We start from the raw sequence: 23627 nt of genomic DNA, 5'->3' as shown, positions 1-23627 counted from the left end.
TGCAGAGTACTGAGTGCTGCCACAATGATGCTTTTTGATTTTCCCTTTCTTAGAGTGGGGATTGGTTTGTAAAGACTGACAGAGTATAATGACTAGTTAGAGGAAGGCTTGCTGAGTCAGTGTTTTAGGAGGAGTATTATGGATTTGACTTTTCAGCTGTTAGCTCATTTGAATTATTTTTTTAGGGGTCTTGGTGTTTTAGCTTGTGCAACTAATTTAGACAACTAAAGTTGTATTATCCCTGATGTACATTATTTTGGAGAGATTCGAGATGTAATGAGGATCGGATTAAGTGCTTAGTCAGCCATCCTGTTGGTCACATGTCCCAGTCAAAATACACCCACACCCACATCCACACACACCCACCCGCACGCGTGTGTGCACACACACACACACACACACAGTAAATATGTTCAGGTGACACCAGACTTAGAAGCAGAAGGAATCACCTTTATGAAGTCAAACCCATTCTCAGATACTTACTCACAGTGTAACCCCTGGCAAGTCACTTAACTCTGTTTGCCTTAATTTCCTCATCTTTAAAATGAGCTGGAGAAGGAAATGGCAAACCATTCAGTGTCTTTGCCAAGAAAATGGGGTTAAAAAGATTTGCACACAAGTAAAACAACTCAATAACAATAATTTTAGAGAAGAAGACATTGGTATTTAAGTGTAGGAACTAAAAAAAATGTCTCTTTTGTAGTATTCTTTAATTCTTCAGATTTCAGTGTTCCATTGACAGAAGAATATTTATGCCAAAAATATTGATTTGTGTGTGTGTGTGTGTGTGTGTGTGTGTGTGAAGGACCAATTCTCATTTAATGATCAGTTTTCCAGTGCAATTCAGCCTGCTCTTTTTCTCCTATTCAATTCTAGGTATAGGTGATTGTCCATCTGTAGTGCCTGGAAAACCTATATAAACTTTTTCAGTTCTGCTTTATTTAAAGAATAAATGGGAATAAAAAGGAAGTTGAAATTATGAAAAATTTGGAATCTGAAATTAATTGGTCAACCAATATTTATTGAACACTTTCAATTTTTCCAGCTAGATATGTAAAGATACACAAGAGAAGTATGACACAAAGTCCCTCTTCTCAAATAGCTTATGTAATTCTTTGGAAATAAATATGAATAAATGAGAAACAAATAATGACCAACTTCTGAATCAAATTTAAGTGCTGAATTGTGTGCAAAAATCAGAGGGGTGGGGCAGCAGTGAGAGCTCCAGTTTTTGGTAGAGTTCATGGAAGACATGAAACTTGATTTACAGACTGAAGGAGTTGTATTATAAGTGATCATTTACTAAATACTGGCTCATTTGTAAGGGCCTGTTGCCTTCCAGGCTTATAAAAATCTATCTATCATCTATCTATCTATCTATCTATCTATCTATCTATCTATCTATCTATCTATCTATCTATCTTTCTATCTATCTATCATTTGTCTGTCTGTCTGTGTATCTATCTTCTATGACCTGTTCCCTTACCCTAAGAGGCTGACCTTTTTCTTACATATGAGTCCAAATAATTCATATTTGTATATGGCATTAATATGTGAACAGAGAGAACACCAGAGAGCTGGCCAAAAACCATGAAGACATGGGTTAAATACTGCCAGTAATACTGTGTGACCACTGTTCAGTTTTTGACCAATGTCAAGTAATGTTCAGTATATTCACAGCTCTCTAAAACTAGTAGATTCACAGAAGGTAGTTTCATTGATAGGCTATTTCTAATTGAGACCTCCCTATGGCAATGAAATCATTGGACCAGTACTTATTCCTATTCTGTGCGTATTGAATATGGAAGCATGAGATAAATTCAGAGAAAGAGGGAGATTGACTGAGAAGGAACAGTCAAATTACAGAACCAGGGAAGAGAAATATTAAAAAAAAAAACCTAGAGAGAAGGATAATTGGAGTAGGAATAGACTGAAAATAGCGAGACAAATTAGTAATCTCTTATATAGGTTGCTACAGATGAAAGCCCAACAATCTCCTCTTAGTTTGAAGTTAAAGTTAAGAATAGGAGGAGGATATGTATGGCATGTTGAAGAAGCAAAATCAATTGTTCATTAATGTCTGACTCTTTGTGTCCCCATTTGGGGTTTTCTTGGCAAAGATACTGGAGGGGTTTGACATTTCCTTCTCCAGTTCATTTTATACATGAGAAAACTGAGACAAATAGAGCTAAGTGATTTCCCCAGGGTCATGCAGCTAGGATCTGAGACCAGATTTGAGCTCAGGAAGAGGAGTCTTCCTGATTCCAGGCCTGGCACTCTATAGACTAGACCACCTAGTTGTATTACAGTTGGCATCAGTTGAATGATGGCATCAGACAATGAGGCATGCTTTGGGGGGAACAATGAATTTGATTTTGGATATACTCAGTGTGAAAAGCTCATAAGACATACAGATGTAGATATCTAGTGGTCCAGAGCTATGGGGAAGAGATTGAAGGTAGAGATTTGAGAATCGTTTGTGTAAAAGTCGATATTGATGCCCTGATGGATGAGATCATTCAAGCAGAGAATATAAAAGAATATAGGAGTCTAGAATCAGAAATATAGAAGAGATGGGGGTAAACTGGTTCATTTATTCTGAAAAGACAAAGATAAAATTAAGTTTTACAATTATGCAAATGATGACTATTGGGAAAATAAGGAACTGTCTCCCATCTTTGCAGAAAAAAAGAACAAAACAAGATTGTAAAAAATACATAGTTTCAATATAATTCAACTTTTTATGCAGTTTCTCTAACACATCCAATTATCGTGTATTTTATTTCAGATACACTGGCCTAGCACAGTCCTGCAAAAGGAGGAATGCATGATGAAAGGAAAAGATGAAGTAAGTATCCTTTGTTATCAGTTCAAACAATGATCAATGGTAAAATTTCTTTAAAATCCATAAAGGACTGAACTTCAAATCATGTTTTGAAGAATGTATACAATTCAGTCATGAAAAAAACCAGATAATAAAATATGTGAAGTTATAAAGTAGCCTAATTCCATGTTTATCTGTATATACGCATATGTGTACATATATACATACACACATACATATATATCTATATAATATGTAGTCAAATCTATACATCTTTACAAAATTTTCCATGTGAAAATCTCAACCAATTTTTTATGCAGCTCACTGGAAGAAACAATCTGTAAGAAACTTTTGATTCCAGGAGAAGCTAAAATACTATGAAGCGTAATATAATTTTGGTTGATTAGATAGAAACAAGTTAATAAAGAAATAATTGTGTGTATGACTTCAGAGAAATGGGAGAACAGCCAGAACTAAGAGGGTGAGATAGAGAGAAGACGTGACGCAGCATTATAGAAAGAACATTAGACTTAAATTCTGGCTGCCTTCAGGTCTTTGGCATTAATGAACTGTATGACCTTAGACAAATCACTTAATTCTTTGAGCCTCAGTTTTCTCATCTGCAAAATGAAGAAGATTGGGCTGTTTACATCACCACCCTACATGGTGGTGGCTAAGATACAATGGAACTTTAGATAGGTTTTTAAAATACACAAACTTCTTTACATGTATAGTTTCATAGGATGCTCACAGAACATCATATTATGACAATTATTTCCATTTTATGGAGGAAGAAACTGAGACTTAACGAGGTTAAGTGACTCATCCAGGATCACTTAGCTAATAAGGACCTGAGGAGAGATTCAAACCCAGAACCCTTCTCACTCCAAATACCAAAGCTTTTCCATTCTACCAGAATGCCTATTCTGTGAAATATGACAATATTTTATGGAATTAAAGTGCTATATAAATAGCAAAGATTATCTTTAAAATTTATCATGCTATTATCTTTAAGCATTCAAAAGACTAATTTATAATTTATGATTTCTTTGGAATTAATGGATTTCTACATATAAAATCTCCACAAAAGGGTCACTTGTTTTGGTCCCACTTTCATTTTTTTCTGTTTATTCCTAGTTTTGTGCAAATGTTTTTCCTTTAATAATCATAGTTCAGTAATCATAATTCAATAATCTTTCCCTCTTAGCCCCTCTGAGACTAGCTCTCTAACCACCATGCCACACTGCTTCTCTTCTTTTAGATTAGATGGTCAAAATAATTTGTAAAGATTATTTTACCACATTTTCTCTATTCAAAATTGGCCATATCCCTTTTTACAAACAAGTTAAAACTGTACCCATAGAAATGTACCTTAGTTATTTGATGAAATACGATAGGCAGTGACATGCTAAAGGAAAAGCCTTTCAGTTGATTAACTTGTCTTTACTAACTCGAAAATGTGGATCAGCAAATTTATTTTCCAATGGCGCAGATAGACTTTCTAAATCACAATAATGTTTCATATCACAGAAGTTTGTGCACATTTTCTTGTGAGCCATAGAAACATTTTTGAATTATATTTTTCTGACTCCATGCTGACTCACTGTTTATAGTTACACCGAATAGTACTCTGCTTGGAGCATAGCACCAGGAATTGTTTGGTTACTTAGTGGAACAGCTTGACAAAGGAATCTCTACACTCAAATAATTGGAGGGCCCTAGCTCTGTTTATTTTACTTGATTATACAATAAATATTTGTCAAATGAATGAGCTTTAAGCATTCATTTGTTATGTGTATACTATCATCTTTCATATTTAAAATTAATACTTCTGACATCCTTTGGTATCTCCCTTGGAAGCATTTTCTGGGTCATACTAATTTGTGTTTGCATTAGCCCAAATGCTCTCCCTTCTTTGTTTTTTCCTTCTGTTGTTATCCCATTAACTTCTCAATCCCTCAAATGAGAGAGGGGACCAAAGAGAAAATAGCTATATTCTGAGATCAGTAAAATTTAGGTGAGCAAACTGACTGTGTGATCTTGGGCAAACATAGATGGTAAGGTACCCAACCTCCAGTTCTAATTTTGTAAGATTTTGTGCTATAAAAGATTTGTTTGACATCCTTCTGACACATTTCTTGTGTGTGTGTGTGTGTGTGTGTGTGTGCGTGTGTGTGTGTGTGTGTGTGTGTTTCTCCTTGTCACAGAGTGAATGTGCAAATTTTGTTCGTGTACTGCACCATTATAACCGAACACATCTCCTGGTCTGTGGTACTGGAGCTTTTGACCCTCTCTGTGCCTTCATCAGAGTTGGACCCCAAATGGAGGTAAGATATCCTTATGTATTGCCAACAGTGAAGGCACTATTTAAAAATTATTTTGCTTAAAAAAGTTATAAGATGTTCTTTTCTGGAAGTTTTGAAATATCCTTTCATTTTTGAAATTTTATTTAGTTGGCCTTAAAGCAAAAAAATTAAGTTTCTCGTTCTTTATGCTTCTGTATCACATGTAATAATAGAATGATAAAAAGAAATAAGGTTGTAAAAGAGAATATGAATTATTTTTCTTTACTTTTTTGGATTTTAAGAATATTCAACTTGCTAAATGAAGATTCTAGGAGAATGAAATTTATTCTAAGCAGTGCCATGGTGTCACTGTGTTGGTGAGTGGCTTGGCTATGTTAGTAGAACCTAATAGGTAGTTGAGGTTTTCTAAAACTAATAATAGTAATAGCAGTTGACCTTTACATATCACTTTACATTTGAACTTTAAGACACTCTTGTGAAGTAGACATTACAGCTATTATTATCCACACTTAACACATATATCTAGTAAATGTCTAAGGCTGGTTTTGAACTTCAGTCTTCCCGACTCAAGTTCTGTATTCTCTCCAGAGAATATATTCCAGTATAATAATAACAATAATAAATAGCATTTAGAGCTACAGCATCTGACTTTTTTGTAGGTCCTTAACTATATAACTACATTACATGTGATCATAAAAAGGCAGGAAAAATAAGAAACAGCACCAGATGGAGCTGACAAATTTTACACTGAAATAAAATTGGTGTGATATAATAGAAAACTTACCTCATTGTCAGAAAGACCTTGGCTCAAGTCCTTCTTTGGAAATTGTTGGATTTGTGACCCTAGAAAGGTTACTTCTCAGTGCCCCAGGTGACTCTTTACACTGGTAAATCTTAGGCACTGATCTTCATGGCTAGAGTTTCCTCACAGAAATAACAGACCTAGTCCAAAAATAAAATTGTCACTTTAAAAGGGAACTTTACATATTTTAACCAAAGATACGTTATCTACTGCCTTAAAATGGAAATCTTACCAAAAAACCTGTCACTCATAGACTGAATCATTTTGGATATTTCTCAACTAGTCGTAGCTGAAAGGCACATTAGATAGAATTGATGAGCCTAGAGACCTTGAGTTTGAATTTGTCCTCAGGCACTTATTATGTGATCCAGGAGAAATCATTTAGCCTCTATCAGCCTCATTTTTTAAAACTGTAAAATGGGGATAATTACAGCACCTATCTCACAAAGTTGTTTCAAAGATCAAATGAGATATTTGTAAAGTGTGTGGCACATAGTATTTGCTTAATAAATGCTTATTTACTTTCTTTCACGTATTTATTGGCCAGCCACAAACCTTGTATTCCATCAAAGGTCAGAAAGGAAGGAATGCTGGGTTTGAATCAGAAGACTTGATCTCAAATTCCGTCTCTGATACTGATTTGTTGCGTATTCCTGAATACATTACATAACCTCTTTGAGTATTATCTTCATCTGTAAAATGAGGGATATTACTAGTTCTTGCAGTGTTGTGGTGAAAATGTAAACTTTAAAGTAAAACGTGAGAAATTTGCCTTACCCCGTCATTTCCACCCATGATCTTTTAATCTGCTGTGGAGCACAAGAACGAATCATTGGTTTGAATCTAGAAGGTACAATCCACAGTATGTTGTTTGGATGGTATAAGTGGTGTCAAACACAAACAGAAACAGTGTACATAAAGACCCCAGTAGACTGAATATTGACTTAGTTTTAAAATATAATATTTTTATGTTTTATTGTACCTTCATTTTTTCAGAGTACTTCTTTTGTTCTCAGACATTTTATTTTTCAATATTTTTCCAATTACACGTAAATTTTAACATTCATTATTTAAAGTTTTGAGTTCCAAATTGTCTCCCTCCTGCTCCATCATTGAGAAGGCAAGCAGTTTAATTTAGGTTATACATGTACAGTTATGCAAACATCTTTTCACATTAGTCATGCTGTAAAAGAAAACAGAACAAAACAACACCAATGTGAAACATAAAGAAAGTTTCAAAACTGCTGCATTCAGACTCCATCAGTTCTTTCTTTGCAGGTGGATAGCATTTTTCATGAAAAAATTCTTCAGGATTGTCTTATATCACTGCATTACTGGAAATAGCTTAGTAATTCACAGCTAATCATTGTACAATATTGCTATTAGCGTGTACAGTGTTTCCTGGTTTTGATCAATTCACTTTGTAACAATTCATGTAAATCTTTCAAGCTTTTTTTTTTCTGAAAGCAACCTGCATTTTATAACAAAATAGCATTCCATCACAATCATATACCACCACTTATTCATTCATTAACCAACTGATGGGCATCCCCTCATTCTCCATTTCTTTGCCACAGCATAAAAAGCTGTTATAAGTAGTTTTTCCTTTTGCATGTCTTTGGGATACAGATTTAACAGAGGTATTGCTGGATCAAAAGATTTGCAATTTTATAATCTTTCGGACATAGGTCCAAATTGCTCATCAAAATATTTAGGTTAGTTCACAATTTCACAGTGCACTATTATCCTAATTTTCATACATACCCTCCAACATTTGTCATTTTCTTATCTGTGATATTAACCAATCGGAGAGGTGTGAGGTGGCACCTCAGAGTTTCAATTTTCATTTCTCTAATCAATAATAATTTAGAGCTTTTTCCTATGACTATGGTTAGCTTTGATTTTTTCATCTGAAAATTGCCTGTTCATATCCTTTGACCGTTTATCAATTGGGGAATGACTAGCATTCATATAAATTTGATCCAGTTCTCTATATATTTGAGAAAGAAGGCTCTTATCAGAGAAATATGCTGTAAATAATTTCCCCCAGTTTTCTGCTTTTCTTCTAATTTTGACTACATTTAGTTTGTTTCTGAAAAACCTTTTAAATTTTATGTAATCAAAATTAACCCTTTGGCATGTTGTAATCTCTCTATCTCTTGTTTGATCATAAATTCTTCCCTTATAGACCAAAGATATGACATTGAAAAATCACATCCATTATTTATCAAGGTGCCCATAAAGTAGTGATTAATAATTATATTTTTGCATGAGATTAGTTGAATTATAATACTTAAAAGTGTTATCTCCAGGAATTACTTATTTCAAAAATTTTTAAATTTATCAAAATAAATTATTTTGATTAAAATGTAAGCCAAATAAGGACTTTCTAAAAAAGAATGATTTTCCTAAGTATCTTTAATACCTTAATCACAAAATATCTGACTGCATGAAGTTGGAAGAGAAAGGACAAATCATTAATGTTTTTGTTTGATGTATATTATTATTTTTAAACTATGTATTTGTGTCAACTAACAGTTGGGATATTGATTTAATAGGATATCTTGTTCCTTGACCATGTATAAGAGTTTTTAGTTAGAACTTTTTTGGTTTGTTTGTTTCACTGTGTTTGTAAATTGTGAGATAAGTAATTTGAGATATTAATTAAGATGTTTGCTGGGTTTTTGTTATTAAAGAGGATAGGCCTAAGATGCTTGAAGTTATGATTTTATAAGCCTGGATGGGGCAGTGGATCAGGACCCAAAGAAATGAGTTGAAGTTTTTACTCTACCAAGTATTTTCTAATCTCAGACAAATGATGTTATCTTGCCTAAAAATTTGCCATTGACTGAATGATAATTACTTAGTGCTAGAATTTCTGGTTTCATCAGTTTGAGTATCCCCTTCACGAACTCAAATTCTGATTGTTTTGTGCACAATGACCAGGTTGTCTTTGTGAGTTGCTGTGACCAAAAATGCTATTACCTTGAAACCAACTTTCTAGCAGACAACACAGTAAGTTGCTGGGCTTCTGTTTTAATACTTTAAGTCAATTCTCTTCTCTTTTGGACGTACTGGAGTCACAGGGAGTTAGATGATCTAACGGCTAGCCAACTGACCTTGGAGTTAAGAAGGCTGTTAGGTTGAAGACTTCCTCAGAATGCTTGTGAGTCTCAGGCGATTCACTTCACCTTCCTGATCTTAGTTTCTCCATCTATGAAACAGGAATAATAACATCTATCTTAAAGGGTTGTTTTTAGGGTCCATGAGATAGTACACTTTAGAGGACTATATAAAAATGATGTAAATTATTAGTAAAATAAAATTAATATTAAATAAATAATGAAATTGAATTAAATTAAAATAAAAAATAACATTAAAATAATATAAAAATGCTTTTGTACATATCAGTACTTTTCCTCTTTTGTTTTTCTCTGAATCAAATAATATGTACAATTTTGTAACTTTGGGGCATAGTTCCAAATTGTTTTTCAGAACGATTGGTCTGTTTCCCGACAGTGCATTAATGTGCCGTTTGTTCCTCAATCCCCTTCAAGAATTCCCCTGTCACACCCAGCTGAGAAGTAATAAGGTGGTTGTGAGAAAATAGATTGCTGTTTCTGAAAAAAAAAGTTTATAGACACACCTACACATAGTATAGATAATACAAATTTGAGACCTCATCCATATTCTTATAAAAGGAATCTGTCAAGTAATTTTAAACATATATGAGTATAGTTTCATAAAATTTGCTCTCAAATTTATTGTTTGTTTTCATCAAATGAAATCTTGGAAAATTCTTGTCCTCATCACCAAATTTGGAACTGAATCTGAAATTTTATGTGTCTTAAATATATAAGGCTACACTTTCCATGGACTTATAAAAATATACATATATATACACATATATAAATACATAAAAATATATTTATAAAAATATAATATATAATGTTTTATTTACATAATCTACTTTTACCAGCTGCAGTTTCCTATTTTATTTTAGTTGTGCCAAACTGCTTCAATATCATAGGATGAAAGAGTCTCATAGATAGAAGGGACCTCAGCGTCCATCTAATCAAGCCATACATGGAATTCCCTATAAAGTGTCCCTAACAAGTGGTTATGCACTCTTTGACTAGAGCTTGAACAGAAAGGAAACCACTCTTTCTTTTCTTACCTCAACAGGTCCAAATATAGTTTGAAAATTCTGTCATGTCAAATGGAACATAATTATGAAACTTATTAGTTGCTTGTATTTTTTTATTCCATAGCTGTAAACAATTGCTTCATCCTCAAGCTTAATTATCCATGTCATGACGAAAAACAACAACTCAAAAACATTTATAATAAAAAAGATTCTCAATTCACAAGCCATTTTTATGTAATGATTTTCCTAGGATGAAATAACTTAAAAATCTGTGAATACTCTTTAGTATGTGTAATTTTGCTTCCACTTTTTTTATTAGAATTATAAGCCAGAATCATTCAGTAGAAAGTGTGCTAACTCCAGAATCAGTGGACATAGATTCACATAGTTCTTTTGATGCTCTCAGTGTGACCTGGAGAAAAGTCACTTATTACTCCAGATTTTAGTTTTCTTGATTGGTGAAATGAGGTTACTGGACAATGTGTTTCTTGATCACTCTCAGCTCTCTAAGTCTATGACTGTATGTCAACAGAAGCAGACAGAATTCAATCCAGATTAACAAACTTTAATTAGTTGTACAAAGCTGGGTAGTGGGGAAGATACACAGCTTATGTGGGACTTGACCTCTGCCCTCATGGAGCTTACATATGGCTCATAAAGAATAACTATAACACAGAATATAAAAGATAAAAGCATCAGAAGTATATTTTCAAAATAATATTTTTCTGGAAATCCTGAAAGAAAAAATATTACTTACAACTAAGGTTTTCAGGAAAGAATGGATCTGAATTAAAAGCAGGCAAATATTCTATTTAAAAGGGTAGTCAAAGCAGCAGGTTTGAAAACTATAAAGAGGACAAATTTTTTCAGAACACAGTCCTAACAATCCTTGTCTTATAGAAATATCAATTATTATAAATATTTGGGGGCATTAGTACACTTTGGGTATTAGATGAAACTAGCACCTATTCATTCTTTTGTGAAATATTCTGGGTTTTTTCCCTTCGATTTTTAGCATAGAGTCTTTGAATTATTTATTCAAAAGTATATGCCAAGGAGAATTCCTTTCCTTTTTTTTTTCACAAGATTAAACTGCAACAAGTCGCTTTATAGTAGTTATTACTATCTTTAAAGCATTTTTAATTGTTTTTATATCAGTCTCAGAAGTGTCTCCCCCCTCATAGATTTCTCCATTGTAACAAAGCAAACAGTTATAGAAAATGGAGTGTCAGAGTGACTGCATCTGACAGTTCTTGTAGCATTCTGTATCTGTATATTGTGTCCAACGGGTGGTATATCAATGTATAAATGGTAGTTATTCTTAAGGTCAATCAGGAATTTCATCTGTTACAGACCTTTGTATATTGAAACATCAAGATGGTGCAGTGGATAGAATGTTGAGCTTTAGTGAGGAAGACCTGTATTAAAATAGAGTCTCAGATACTAATTACCAATTTACTTAATTGCTGTTTGCCTCGGCTTCCTCAAATGAAAAATGGGGATAGTAATAGCACCTATCATGCAGAGATCAATTGAAATAATATTTGTAAGGCACTTAGTACAGTGCCTGGTATATGGTGTCATCCTTTGTTGCTGAAGAAGACCATGCCATCAGAGAAATGATGACATGACATTCCCTTGATTTTTTATTTTGAGTGAGGGAGGGCTGTGCAGGTCACCAGCCTCACTTTTCCTCTAGAGCCATCTGAATCCAGTGAGCAGATATTCATCAGGATGACTGGAGAAGACTGAGGATGAGACAGTTGGGGTTAAGTGACTTGCCCAAGGTCACACAGCTAGTGAGTGTCAAGTGTCTGAGGTGAGATTTGGACTCAGGTCCTCCTGACTCCTGCACTGGTGCTCTATCCACTGCACCACCCAACTGCCTCTTGGTATATGGTAGGCACCATATAAATGCCAACTATCATCATCATCATCATCATCATCATCATCATCATATTAGGATGTATACCTATAGCTTTTAAAGAACTATCAAAGTGTTTTCTCTACTGCTACAGATCTACAATTGTTTCATAACATATTTTTTGAGGTTTGTCTGGGGTGTTGTGAGATTGAGACCATCCCTGTTTCATATGGTTATTAGTAAGTGCCCAAGTCAGGCAATAAACTAAGGTATTCCTGATTCCCAGGTTTAAAACTCTATTCACCATGCCACTTAGGTGCCTCACCTAGCTGTCTGGATCATTACCCCAAATATATAACTAATATTAATTAGTGTAATTTTTAATAAAGTTTTACATGAGCTAGAATTTGGGAAACCATAGACTCAGAATTTGAGAGCCAGATGAAAACCCAGATCATCTGGTCTAATCTCCACCCAAAGAATAAAGCTGATTCCCAGCATACTCAAGTGGTCATCTGGACAGCACTTGAAAACTTTCAGTGACAAGAACTCATCCCAATTATTGTCAATATTTGTATGTAAATGTAAAACAAATTTTGCTTTATGCAATAGAGTTAGAGCTTTAAGTGAAGTGTAGCGATCACAGCTGTGCAACTAATATGTTCTTTGTGTGTTAGGCATGGAATTTCCAAACTATGCATCATTTATGATTTGGTGACCTGATTCCACAGAATTGTTTACAATAAAACCATATTGTGCATGTTTTAGTGGTGAGGGACAAATGTCCTATGCATGGATAGAATGCCCAGTATTTATGCAGTGCAAAAATGAATTCTCACATTCAGAACAAAAAGTAGGGTAAGGGAGGGATTCTCATTGTCCTCAGAATTTTTGTCCATTTATTAGTGACATTCAGTGCAAATTCCTTAGAACAAGTATTCAGACTATCCAGACTGTCCAGATGCCTCACACCCCATTTAATATGTACAAAGCCTAGAAGTTATGTCTTTTTTTGGTAATTTATATTATTACATAATAATAACTTGCATTCATTTTATGCCTTATGCTTGCCAAAATGTTTTAACATATATGCCATCAGAAGTGATCTTCACTACAATTCTCTAAGACAGGACAGGTATTGTTACTCTTCTTTTTTTTACAAGAGAGGGTGAGCAGCCTGTCAGTACCAGTGAGGGCAAGAAGCAGAGTCTTCTCCCTACTAGTCCAGAAATTTTCACATTAACCCCTTCTGCTTAATTATTTGTATCAGATGCAGAGAGAAGGACGTAGAGTCCGAGTGGTGGAGGAGGATGTTTAATTACAATTATAACAACACCCATGTGGGGTTTAAGATTTACAAAGCATTTTAAATACACTATCTCATTTTGGTCTTTGCAACAACTCTGTGAGGAAAGTAGTAAGATTCAGATAAACTGAATGCATCACCTATGGTCACCCAACTAGAAAGTAACGGAGAATTTGAATGGAAGCTCTCTCTTGACACCATGATTCAGAACTCTTCCATTCCAGATATGGAATTAGTATGTAGGTCAGTTAGAGTCAGTCCTGGTATACAGATGTTGAGCCAGCTAATGATGTGGAGCGCGTGCACAATAAAGAGACTCTACAGAAACATTTTACCAGTTTGGCTCCCTTGATGCCTTCATGTATTTGTTCTTTGTGGCCTTGGCTATTAAGCCCCTATGAAAAGCAGGCAGAAGTTTATGTGGGACCTAGGTCTCCTTGGATTCTTCTATGTGTCTGTTGTGAGATGTTCTGTACCAAAGTCTGAACACAGATGATATTAAAGAGAGGAGTTGAACTGTTCTATTATGTCCCAGAGAGTCCACCTAGATACTTCTAGCTAATTGTATTGGGCTGAACTAATTCCTCTGTGTCTGCTGAAGAAGATTCCTGTTGGCAGGCATCAGGATGTGACAGATGTATCAGATGATATGAAGCCATCCCTCCTTGACCTACTCCATTTGGAAAAGGGGAGTGTATATAGCAAACCACTGGGAAAGCAAATATGGGTGTTGTAGGTAGTGGTCACCTCTCTGATGGTTCAGTAGTTGTCTCCTTTTATTTTGAGTAATTCATGTACCAGGCAATGACCTTGAAGAAATTTTTATCTGAGAGCATGAATTTAGAGGAGCCTGTGAAGGGAAGGACAGAGAGATTATTTACATTGGGGTTTTGTGTAGCCATGATGAAAGCTATAATGTTTTTCATAGGTAAGTGATATTCTCAAGAAAAGATCCTTTAGATACATCAAAATGTCCCATCATTGAACAGGGAGACAAAAGAATTGAAACGCCAACCCTAAAGGGACAAGATTGTGCATGTGATGGCTGGCTACAAGAGGAGCCCCATAAAAGGGTATTTCTACAACAATCTCTGTTCCCCTGCATTCTTTATTTGAATGAGGAGGAGGAGCTAATACTTTATAGAGCCTTAAGGCTGACAAAGCAGTTTATCTTATTTCACCTTCACTGCAATCTTGTGAGGTCGGTACTATTATTATTTCCAAGATGAATACTTGAGGTTATGTGACTTACCTAGCATCTCCTACTAAGTATCTAAGACAAGATTTGTACACAGGTCTTCCTGACTCCAAGTCTGCCTCTTTATTTACCTGAATATCCATCAAGTATAGCGAATATAAGCTCCTTGAGGGGAGGGATGGTTTCATGATTGTCTTTTTATCCCCATTGCCTGATATGTAGTATTTATATGACAGATTGTTGATGACTAATTGTGCTTAAAAAAAAAAGTAAGGTTTCATGATGAGTGGTTGCCATCTGAGACTAAAGTCATTCTAATTACTGATGGTTATTTTTAAGCACACGACCCTGTATTAGGGATTGCTACATCTTAAAAACTTTGATATGCTTCAAGAATATTGTCAAATCTAAAGGGTGTCTAGTACAGTTAATGTTAGATATACTTGCAGACATAAGCATGTATAGAATGAGGAATGATGTTTTGAGGTACGGCAGCACATGTAACCCATTCTCTATGTATGTTTTTGAGGATAGTTTGTGACACAGTTTTAGAGGGCCCTCCAGAATAAACCAGTATAGACTGACCTTTATAGTGACATACTGCACTTATAAGCTAATGGTAAAGTAGGAATATCTATCCAAGAGAAAGCAATTTCTCTGCAGCTGTGCTGTGTACCTGCAGTGTGTTTTGGAAAAGTACTTGTTCATGGCCCAATTCACTTGCAAAATGATAAACATGTCGTGTTATGTATATATACACCCATGTTTTGGCCTGAGGAACTATTTTTTCCTCGTTATTGCTTGTTGGTAAAAATTTTACATCTAGGTATATTTATTATTTATGTATTCATTATTTATAAAATTCTTAGCTTAAAACCAAATAAACCATCATCACTGACACATGCAGATTAGAACACAATAAGATTATATGTGAAACTGTGGATTTCTATTCCAGTCCACTTACTTTTTAAAAATATATATACTAATTTCAGCTAGTTATTTTCAAAATTTCCCTGCTTTCCTCCTCTATGGATTAAAAAATAAAAATCTTTCAATGGCCTTTACTTTTTTTTCATTTTTTTTCCCCTGGATCGTTTCCTTGACCTCCACCTCCCAATATTAGGCTCTGTGGAACTTTGGGTTCCAAAATGTTGGAAATTCAGGACCTTCTTTGATATATCAGGACAAGGTGCTAAACTAAGGACCTGCAGCTAGAGTGTCCAGTTCTGAGCACTGAAACACCCACAGTGGTTGCTGCCACTCCTGGGAGTTTCTCAACTCCTGGTGCAGTTTTTGACTACCCCAAGGTATTTTGATGTAAGCTCTCTGCTTTCACTGCCCTATAATACCGAGCCTTGTAGGGTGTGCGTGTCTCTCACCATTCTCTGGTTATATTGGCTGGCTTTGCTGGCAAGTCCCCTTTCCCATGAGATTCTAGCTGACATTTTTAGTACAATTTTGAAGTGGGATGAAGTCACTAATTATAATTTCTTATTAAATTTCTTCAATATTATTTTAACTACTTCTATATTTAGTTTTCTGCTGCACTAGGCCTGGGGATTATACTCATGACACCATCTTGACCAGAAGTCTTGGTAGATGTTCCAGGGATGCATCAACTATTTGCATGGGAATAGATGGGCTAACTGCTGGAAACAAATTAAACTTTGATCAAAGGCACTGACTCTTTGGTGAGTGAGCTGATTTAAAGTGAATGCTTCCCAGCTGGAGTCAAGAGACTAAATCTGACTAGACCATATGCACTTAGGAGTTCAGAGGTCCTTCCAGGTCATTGAAGAATGTTACTGGGTGCCCTTTACCAAAGGGAAGGAAGCACGTAGCTGGGGTGGCACATTGAAGAGGAGGTCTAGAAGATTAAGCTTTCTCAGCACTGATAGATATCCAACAAGTCATTCCTAAATGAGATTTCCTATTGGATCATGGAAAAATGAATATACTATTGGGAAGTTTTGAGTGGCTCATTTTAAGAAGTTAATTCTTCCATTCTCATCCCCTTCTATTGTATTACTATAATTTTGTTAAAATTGTATTCATTATATTATTTAATTATTGTTATGTATGTTATTATTAATTAATTATATTAAAATTGGTGATAAAATTCTTAAGATAAATGACTTTACTTGCCTAAACAAAAACTGTAGAGGGTTCATTTTAATAGAGTAACTAAGCATGTGAAATTTAGATTAGGCCCTGTGACATATTCATATTGTCACAGGCCAAGCTACTTACTTCCCTCCAAACTGCCTCCCCAACTATTGCAAAATGCAGAGTGGAAGATAGAAGAAGTAGTTCTTTACAGAGTACCTAAAATTAAGATTCTAGGCAGTTTAAGTACTGCAGAACTTATTCTTAAATAATTATCAACTCTAACACTTTGCATACTTAACAGAAATAGTATTCTACAGTACTGTTAATCATTCTCTATTCCACTTTAAATTCAAGTAGCATGTACAAATGCTCTTGTAGTTTAAAAAATAGATTATTTTTTTCTTCCTCACTCCAGATGAATGATCAAAAAAAATGTGTGTGGAAGCAGATAATAGAGACAGTTTTGTGTTTTCGTTGGGCCTAACTCTCTGAGATCTACCATGTCCAGACTGGCTGTAGGCTATTCTACCAGGTAGAATATTCTTGTAATCTATCAGAGCGAAGAGTTAAAAAACAATAAAAAAATAAAAGTTTCATCTGTTGTTTTCCTCTGAATTTTATAATAGTAAGGAACTGAAAATATTTTTGATAATAAGAATAATTTAATACAGAAGAGAAATCCCATACCCTAAAAAACTGCTGAGATAAAATCCATACTCAACCTGGCATTCTGGATCTCACCTACATTTCCAGTCTTATTACTTCATATTACTCCTTTTCATGCATTGTCCATCCCAAAGTGACCTCCTTGCTGCTTTTCATTGGACATGACATTTCATTTGCTGTCTCCATGACTTTGTAGAAGGGTTGTCTGTATAACACATACTTTCTCCTCTTCTTCACCTGTGAGAATGCCTGGTGTTCTTTAATGCACAGTTCAGTTATCGCCTCCTATATAAAGCCTTTCCTGGTCTCGACCCAGTCATTGGACTCTCTCCAACTGGAAATTACTTTATATTGAATTACCAATCACTTTCTGTAATGGTCTAAGTCCATTAATCTTTAAATGCAAAGATTCTTTTGAGTTCCTTTTTGTTCCTACTGCCTTGAACATAGCAGATACTTAATAAATATTTGTTGAATTGAATTGAAATTATATAAACTAAACTTCACATTTGGCTCACAAGCCAAAGAATTAATTTAAGAAACTATCCCTTACTTCTAGCATTCCATGTTTCTCACCCCTGCTTATGGCCCTCCACCAAGAAAGAGATGAATTAAGGATGGCTAATTATTTTGACATGTTTCCATATACTGTAAGTGTTAAATGACTGAGTTTTAAATAGAATTATGTAGGTCACAATGTAATAATAATGAAGAGTAAACTGCATAAAGATCAGTAAGAGGACAAGTTTAAAATTGCTTCTTAATTAAATACTCAAGTGTCTCCTAGGAATAACAAATAGACATGTTAAAAAAAAAACTTTGAGGAATTATATCAAGGCAAAAAAGGACATATTTTTAACCAGGACAATGCTGTTTTAAAATAGCACTAGTGTAGACAGCATCTGTGATATTCTCCTTTCTTAAGTGGGGCTCCCTGGATAACTGCCTAAATTCAAGGTACTCTTGGGCTCCACCTCTACTCAAATGTGTTTACTTTTCCCTCCAGTCAGCCAGAGTACAGTTAGTTGAAAGTAAAGGCTTTTAATGAAATAACACAGTTAGAAATTTGAGATAGATATCCTCTCTTTTTAGTTAGGGGATACTGTTTCACAATTATGCAGACAAACAGTAGTGGAGAGAGTGAGAATGCATAGAAATCATACGTAAAAAAGAACATATCTGTGGAATATACCATGTCCCCAGTTAATCAAGACTCTCTATGTCATTTAGATGTCATTGCGATATTGTCACCTAGCCTTCTCATTGAGTGCATTGATCTTTGAAGGTCCCTGGGTCTGCTACATACTGGACACTTTGCTCCAAAGGGCTTCATTGGTGACAGTCTTTGCTGGCAAAATTGTCTCTTCACTCTGCTAACACAAGCCAGGCAGGGTGCAACTAGGCTAAGATGAGGACTCTTTTTTTTGAAACCCTTAGACTAAATTGGAAATCAAAGTGTTCAATAACTATCAAGTCTAGATTTTCATAATCTGTCACACTCCCAAGATCTTCTCTGATTTTGTTGTAAATGATTTTGAGCCAGAAAAAAAGGTAGGATAAAGAGTCAAGATCAATGTTCTTTCTGCAGACCCTTCCAACTCCAATTCCTTTCTTTATTATGCATTATCTGTCAGTGTAGCAAAGATGGAAAAGTTTGGTGTTGTTTTATCTGGTAAAAAATCTCAATCTCCCTATATGTAGATTATATAATTTCCATTTGTTATTTCTGTATGTTATTTTTATTTAAAACTGGGATAAAAATGTCTAAGGCTAGAAATATGCCATGTTAAAATAAAGAGTAAAGCCAGCCAATTCAGTTAAAAACAACAGTCTAATTAATTTTTGTTCTTTTGCAGTGAGGACAGCTTGAATGACTTTTTCCATTTTTCATGTCTTGTTGGAGGCTCACTTCGATGTGGTCTAAGTCCATTAAATTTCTGACAGAGCCAAATAGTGGTTTAAAGAATCAATTGAAATATGCATTTCTTCCTCTTTGCCCTTTAATATATGAGATAACTGTTTGCATCAAGAAATTTTGGCATCTTTGAAATCATAATAGTTTATGTTCATATTGCATTTTATCGCACTTTCCCTACAATATTTCACTTGATACAACAGCCATGTGGGATAGGGAGCACAACTATTCTGATTTTACAGTCTATGATATGAAGTCTAACAGTGTGATGACTTACCCAAAGAAGCCACACAGCCAGTAGGGATATAATCAATAAAGGACAAACCTAGGACCCAAACCCTTGGCTTCTGGCTCCAACGTCATTCTCTTTCGTTGCTCCATGATACTTCTCAATAATCACACAAATACGATATTAACAAGAACCCCAATAATGTTTATTGGCCATTCACTCGTAGAACTATGGAGAGAGACCTGGATCCAAAAAAACAGGAGGCATACACCTGTTCTCAGTACATGTTAAAAGCTATTTAAGAATAAAGGACTTCATCAACTTCAAGACAATGAAAAATGAGCTATTAGAAGGCAGTAATTGCTCAGTTGACAGCTAAATTGTATGGATACTGGGACCGATGCACCTGGGCCTCACCACCACGTAGATTATTGGAAGTGAAAGCCATTCCAACAGATGGAATGTTGCTGCCGCTTTACATTAGATAGAACTTTAAATAGTTAAGATCCTAGGGAGCATGTATGCTCTTGTTTTGTATAGGGTCTATATAATATCACTTACATTATAACGTAATACAGCTTATGTTCTTTGCATCTCATTTGTGCATAATCACTTCATAAATGTTTATATATATGTATATATGCACTTATATGCAGAGCCACTTCTTAAATGTGTTTGATAATGACAATAAAGTTGAAAATAATACAAGGTTGGAGCTATACATTTTCCAGTCTCTATATACATTCCAGCAGATATGAAGGAAAGTTCATTGTGTGAAAGGCAATAAATAGCCCCACACATATAACTGAATACAGTTCACAAATCTTGCCCACATGTACTGAAAATAGTTCACAAATTTTGCCCAACTTTTCAAGAAACTAAGCTTCAGATTTATAACAAAAACAAAATTAGGAAATGAACATTTGATTTGGGCTTATTTCATAAAAGATTTAGATCTGAAGAAAACTCATTTTGCGTGAATCAGGTTATTCAACTCTCCTTTATTATTAGTTTTTACAGTTTTAATACTGATTAGATTGAGCCCCACCTCCACTCATTCATGGTTGCAGTTACTGTGCCTTTCTGAATATTATCGTTGAACCTTATTCTCCATGGGAGTTAGCGTATTATAAAGAATATTATGTCATCACATACATGTTTAGTTGACTAGACAGTGCCTGTAGAAACTTAGCAATGACAAATATTTCAAACAACCAACAATATTACTGATAGATCTTTACTGACACACTGGTAATTCAGTGAAGCACTAAAAGTATAGGCCAAATAATCCCATGTTTATGTCATTCTTTAATTTTTATCAATAATTTCATTAAATAAATTACATGATATTACAGAATTTAGTAATCTTTTGGCTACTTGCCCTCAACTTTGATTCATCCAGTGCAGCCAAATCAAATGTGTTTATTTTCAAATCCAGTTAGTTGTAAAATCAGCGATATACTGGCTTCTAATTCTGGGATAAGATATAGAACAGATGTAAGTAGTGTTAAAACTTGCTGATCTAATTATAATATTGGTTGAACTGAAGTGATTTGATAATTTCAGGATGTTGAGCAGTTGTACAAATTGTTATTTCCAAATGAAACTTGAAATGTATTTTAAGTCCCATTCACTACTGAGCTGATTTAAAAAAAAAATGTTTTTACTTCTTTTTAAGAAGTAGAGACTAGCCTTTAAGTATTACAGACGCCTTTGACAAAGGATCATGGGACATGGGGGAATTGTTGTGGTGTAACTGTCAAATGCGAGTTCAGAAACTTAAGTTGAAAGGGGACTGAGAGGTCATCTAGTCCAGTTCCTTTATTTTAAAGACAAGGAAATTGAGGCCCAAAGAAGTTAAATTATTTGCCCATCATCTTTCCACTGCACCATGCTTACTGACAATTAAATAAGAGCCTATCTTATATTGACTAAAGTATTAAGATTATGTTTTCTCAGTTTTATGATCCCTTATACTTGACCAGTTGAGGATCCACATAAGAACCTGGAATCCTTTGACTAATTAACAGATACAAAATGAGAATGGCAATGTTGAGAGCACCCCAGCACTTCTTTTTCTAGATTAACTTATTTTCCTTTTGAGAATTCAGTGCCTTTAGAAACTTAGAATCCAGAAAACAGAAACCCCAGTTTTCTGTCTTTTGGCTCTGCAGGCTGCCAACCTGTATGGTCAAAGTTGTGAGGATGAAGCAGATTAAGATGGGGCATAAAGAAAGATGGTAGAGAATTTATTTTCTTACCCACATGTAAACCTGCAGAGGAATTTCCATTTATTAAGGCCTAAATGGAAAGTTGGTAGGAAAGGGGAGAAAGATAATCAGAGCACAAAACAATTTTGCCTAATTTTTACAAGTTTTGAAAGCCATTCAGACTGAGTTCATCGGAAAGCATATGAAACCAATTCTAACCTAGATGTTGGCCCTCCACCCCCACTTCCTTCAATTCTCCAAAACTCCATTGGACCTATAATCTCTATGGGAAAATTAAACAGTACTCCACCTAACACACAACATTTCTTCGTTTGACAAGTGAGTAAGCCTTTGTGCCATAAACCTATTTTCCAAATGAACACTGATCTATCTTGTCTTTTTCTGAAAGCTGTTATAACTACAAGGGTTGTATGGATCTAGCCAGAGCATAATGACAAATCAACTGTTACATAAAATTTCTTTCCCCATGCAGCTGTCCAGTTCTTAGTATACAGATGGTACATTGATTTTTTTCCTCTTTTTCTAACAGTTCTTTCCTTCCTCTTTCCCTTCCCCCAAAACTGTTTTTCTTTGTGATCATATATGATTCTGTCCTCAATCCATATGTAACTGGGGAGCCATTTAAATATGACCATTTCATTGGGAACCAGGGATTCTTAGCAGAGATATTATTCTCAGTGTTGCATGCATGTAAATCAGGTGACTGACAACTTATTTTCAGTTAAAAGTAGATATTCATGAGTTTAATAAAAAGGATCTTTGTCCTCAATATGCATCCTTCTTGTCCAGTTCTCTTTGAACAGAACAAGTGACAGAACTCAAAGTCAGAAGAGGTGAACAGGAAATCCTCTAGCTTCTGTCAACTCATTTCGGCATAAAAGTGAAGAAAAAAAGCTAATTCTTCATACATTTAAATGAAAGACTCACATTTTTAAAAGTCTTTTTAAGTATCTTTAAATGACCTTGGTCTGTTAGATACCTTTTCTCCCTCTTGTTCAGATCAAGCCCTGTCTTTAACTTTATCATGACTTGTGATTCCTTGATTCTCCTCCCAGTCTCTCTCTCTCCCATTGTCTTCATTTGCCAACATAAGTAGCCTTGATCCTACAGTACACAAGCTTAATGATTCACTAGCTCATTATCCTAGAAACCATTACTGCAGTCCCTGACCATTGATATTACTGCCTTGTTAATCTTGTGCAATCAAGTAACTTTCAGTTTTTTTCCTTACCCTCTGCTGCTGAATTTCAATGGACAGTCACATAATCAGACTTATTTTATTTTAGCTGTACCCCTGCTATGAATCATCAATTTGCCTATTTTATTCTAATCTCCCTACACGCTTTGCTATAGAAAATATTCCATTTTTTTAGTCTATCCTGAAGTCTGTAGTCGTTGTTCCACTAGGAAAATTTGCAAGTGACAACATAACTTCTTTCCTTGAGAAGACAAGCATTCTTTGAGTTTCTTTCCTGCACTGTAGGAAGTTTCTCATTATCATCCCATTCTTTGTACCTTCTCTTCAGTCTCTGAGGAAGTTATCCTAATTCCTTTATATAATTAACCCTGCTACCTGTGTCTTTGATCTCATACATCCCTGCCTCCTTCAGCATTTTACTTTTGTTACCATCTTCACTCTCTCATTTATTATTAGTCTCTCTGCTACCACTGTCTCACTCTCATTCACCTACCAGAGTGTTTAAACTCTCCTAAAGAAAAGTAGATGAATTAAAAAGGCTTTCCTTTACCCTCATGTCCCATTCAGCTCTTGCCTTCCCTACCCCTTTCCTTTATAGCTAAAATGCTTAATTAATTAGACTGAATCTAAAGCCTCTGCTTTCTGATTTTTACCTTCACTTTTCTCTTGGAATCTGGAATTCACTCTACAATGCTAATGAAATTCCTTACAGAGATCACAAATGACCTGCCAATGCCTCAACCCAGAGACAATTTTCAGTCTTCAACCGTTAACTTTTTTTCTTTTTCTTTTTTCCCTAGTGCTTAAGATTATTCCTGTAACACAGTGAAGG

At 34.9% G+C, this 23627-nt stretch overlaps 1 protein-coding gene across 3 annotated transcripts in view; it reads left to right on the top strand.

Annotated features, from left to right (window-relative positions):
- The window catches only part of SEMA3E (semaphorin 3E), a 344413-nt gene that overhangs the window by 206654 nt on the left and 114132 nt on the right, over window positions 1–23627 (top strand). For all 3 annotated transcript variants that reach the window (XR_011976936.1, XM_072653225.1, XM_072653226.1), the window contains exons 3-4: window positions 2789–2848; window positions 5032–5151. Coding sequence is in view for 2 of the 3 variants with exons in the window: in XM_072653225.1 (XP_072509326.1) it covers window positions 2789–2848; window positions 5032–5151 (180 nt within the window). In the remaining variant the exon portion in view is untranslated. The remainder of the gene's footprint in view (window positions 1–2788; window positions 2849–5031; window positions 5152–23627) is intronic.

The sequence above is a fragment of the Notamacropus eugenii genome, chromosome 3, assembly GCF_028372415.1.
Source record: "Notamacropus eugenii isolate mMacEug1 chromosome 3, mMacEug1.pri_v2, whole genome shotgun sequence".
In the NCBI taxonomy this organism is placed as follows: domain Eukaryota; kingdom Metazoa; phylum Chordata; class Mammalia; order Diprotodontia; family Macropodidae; genus Notamacropus; species Notamacropus eugenii.
The sequence above is the reverse complement of the archived record's forward strand: the minus strand, read 5'-3'. Positions and strand labels throughout refer to the sequence as shown.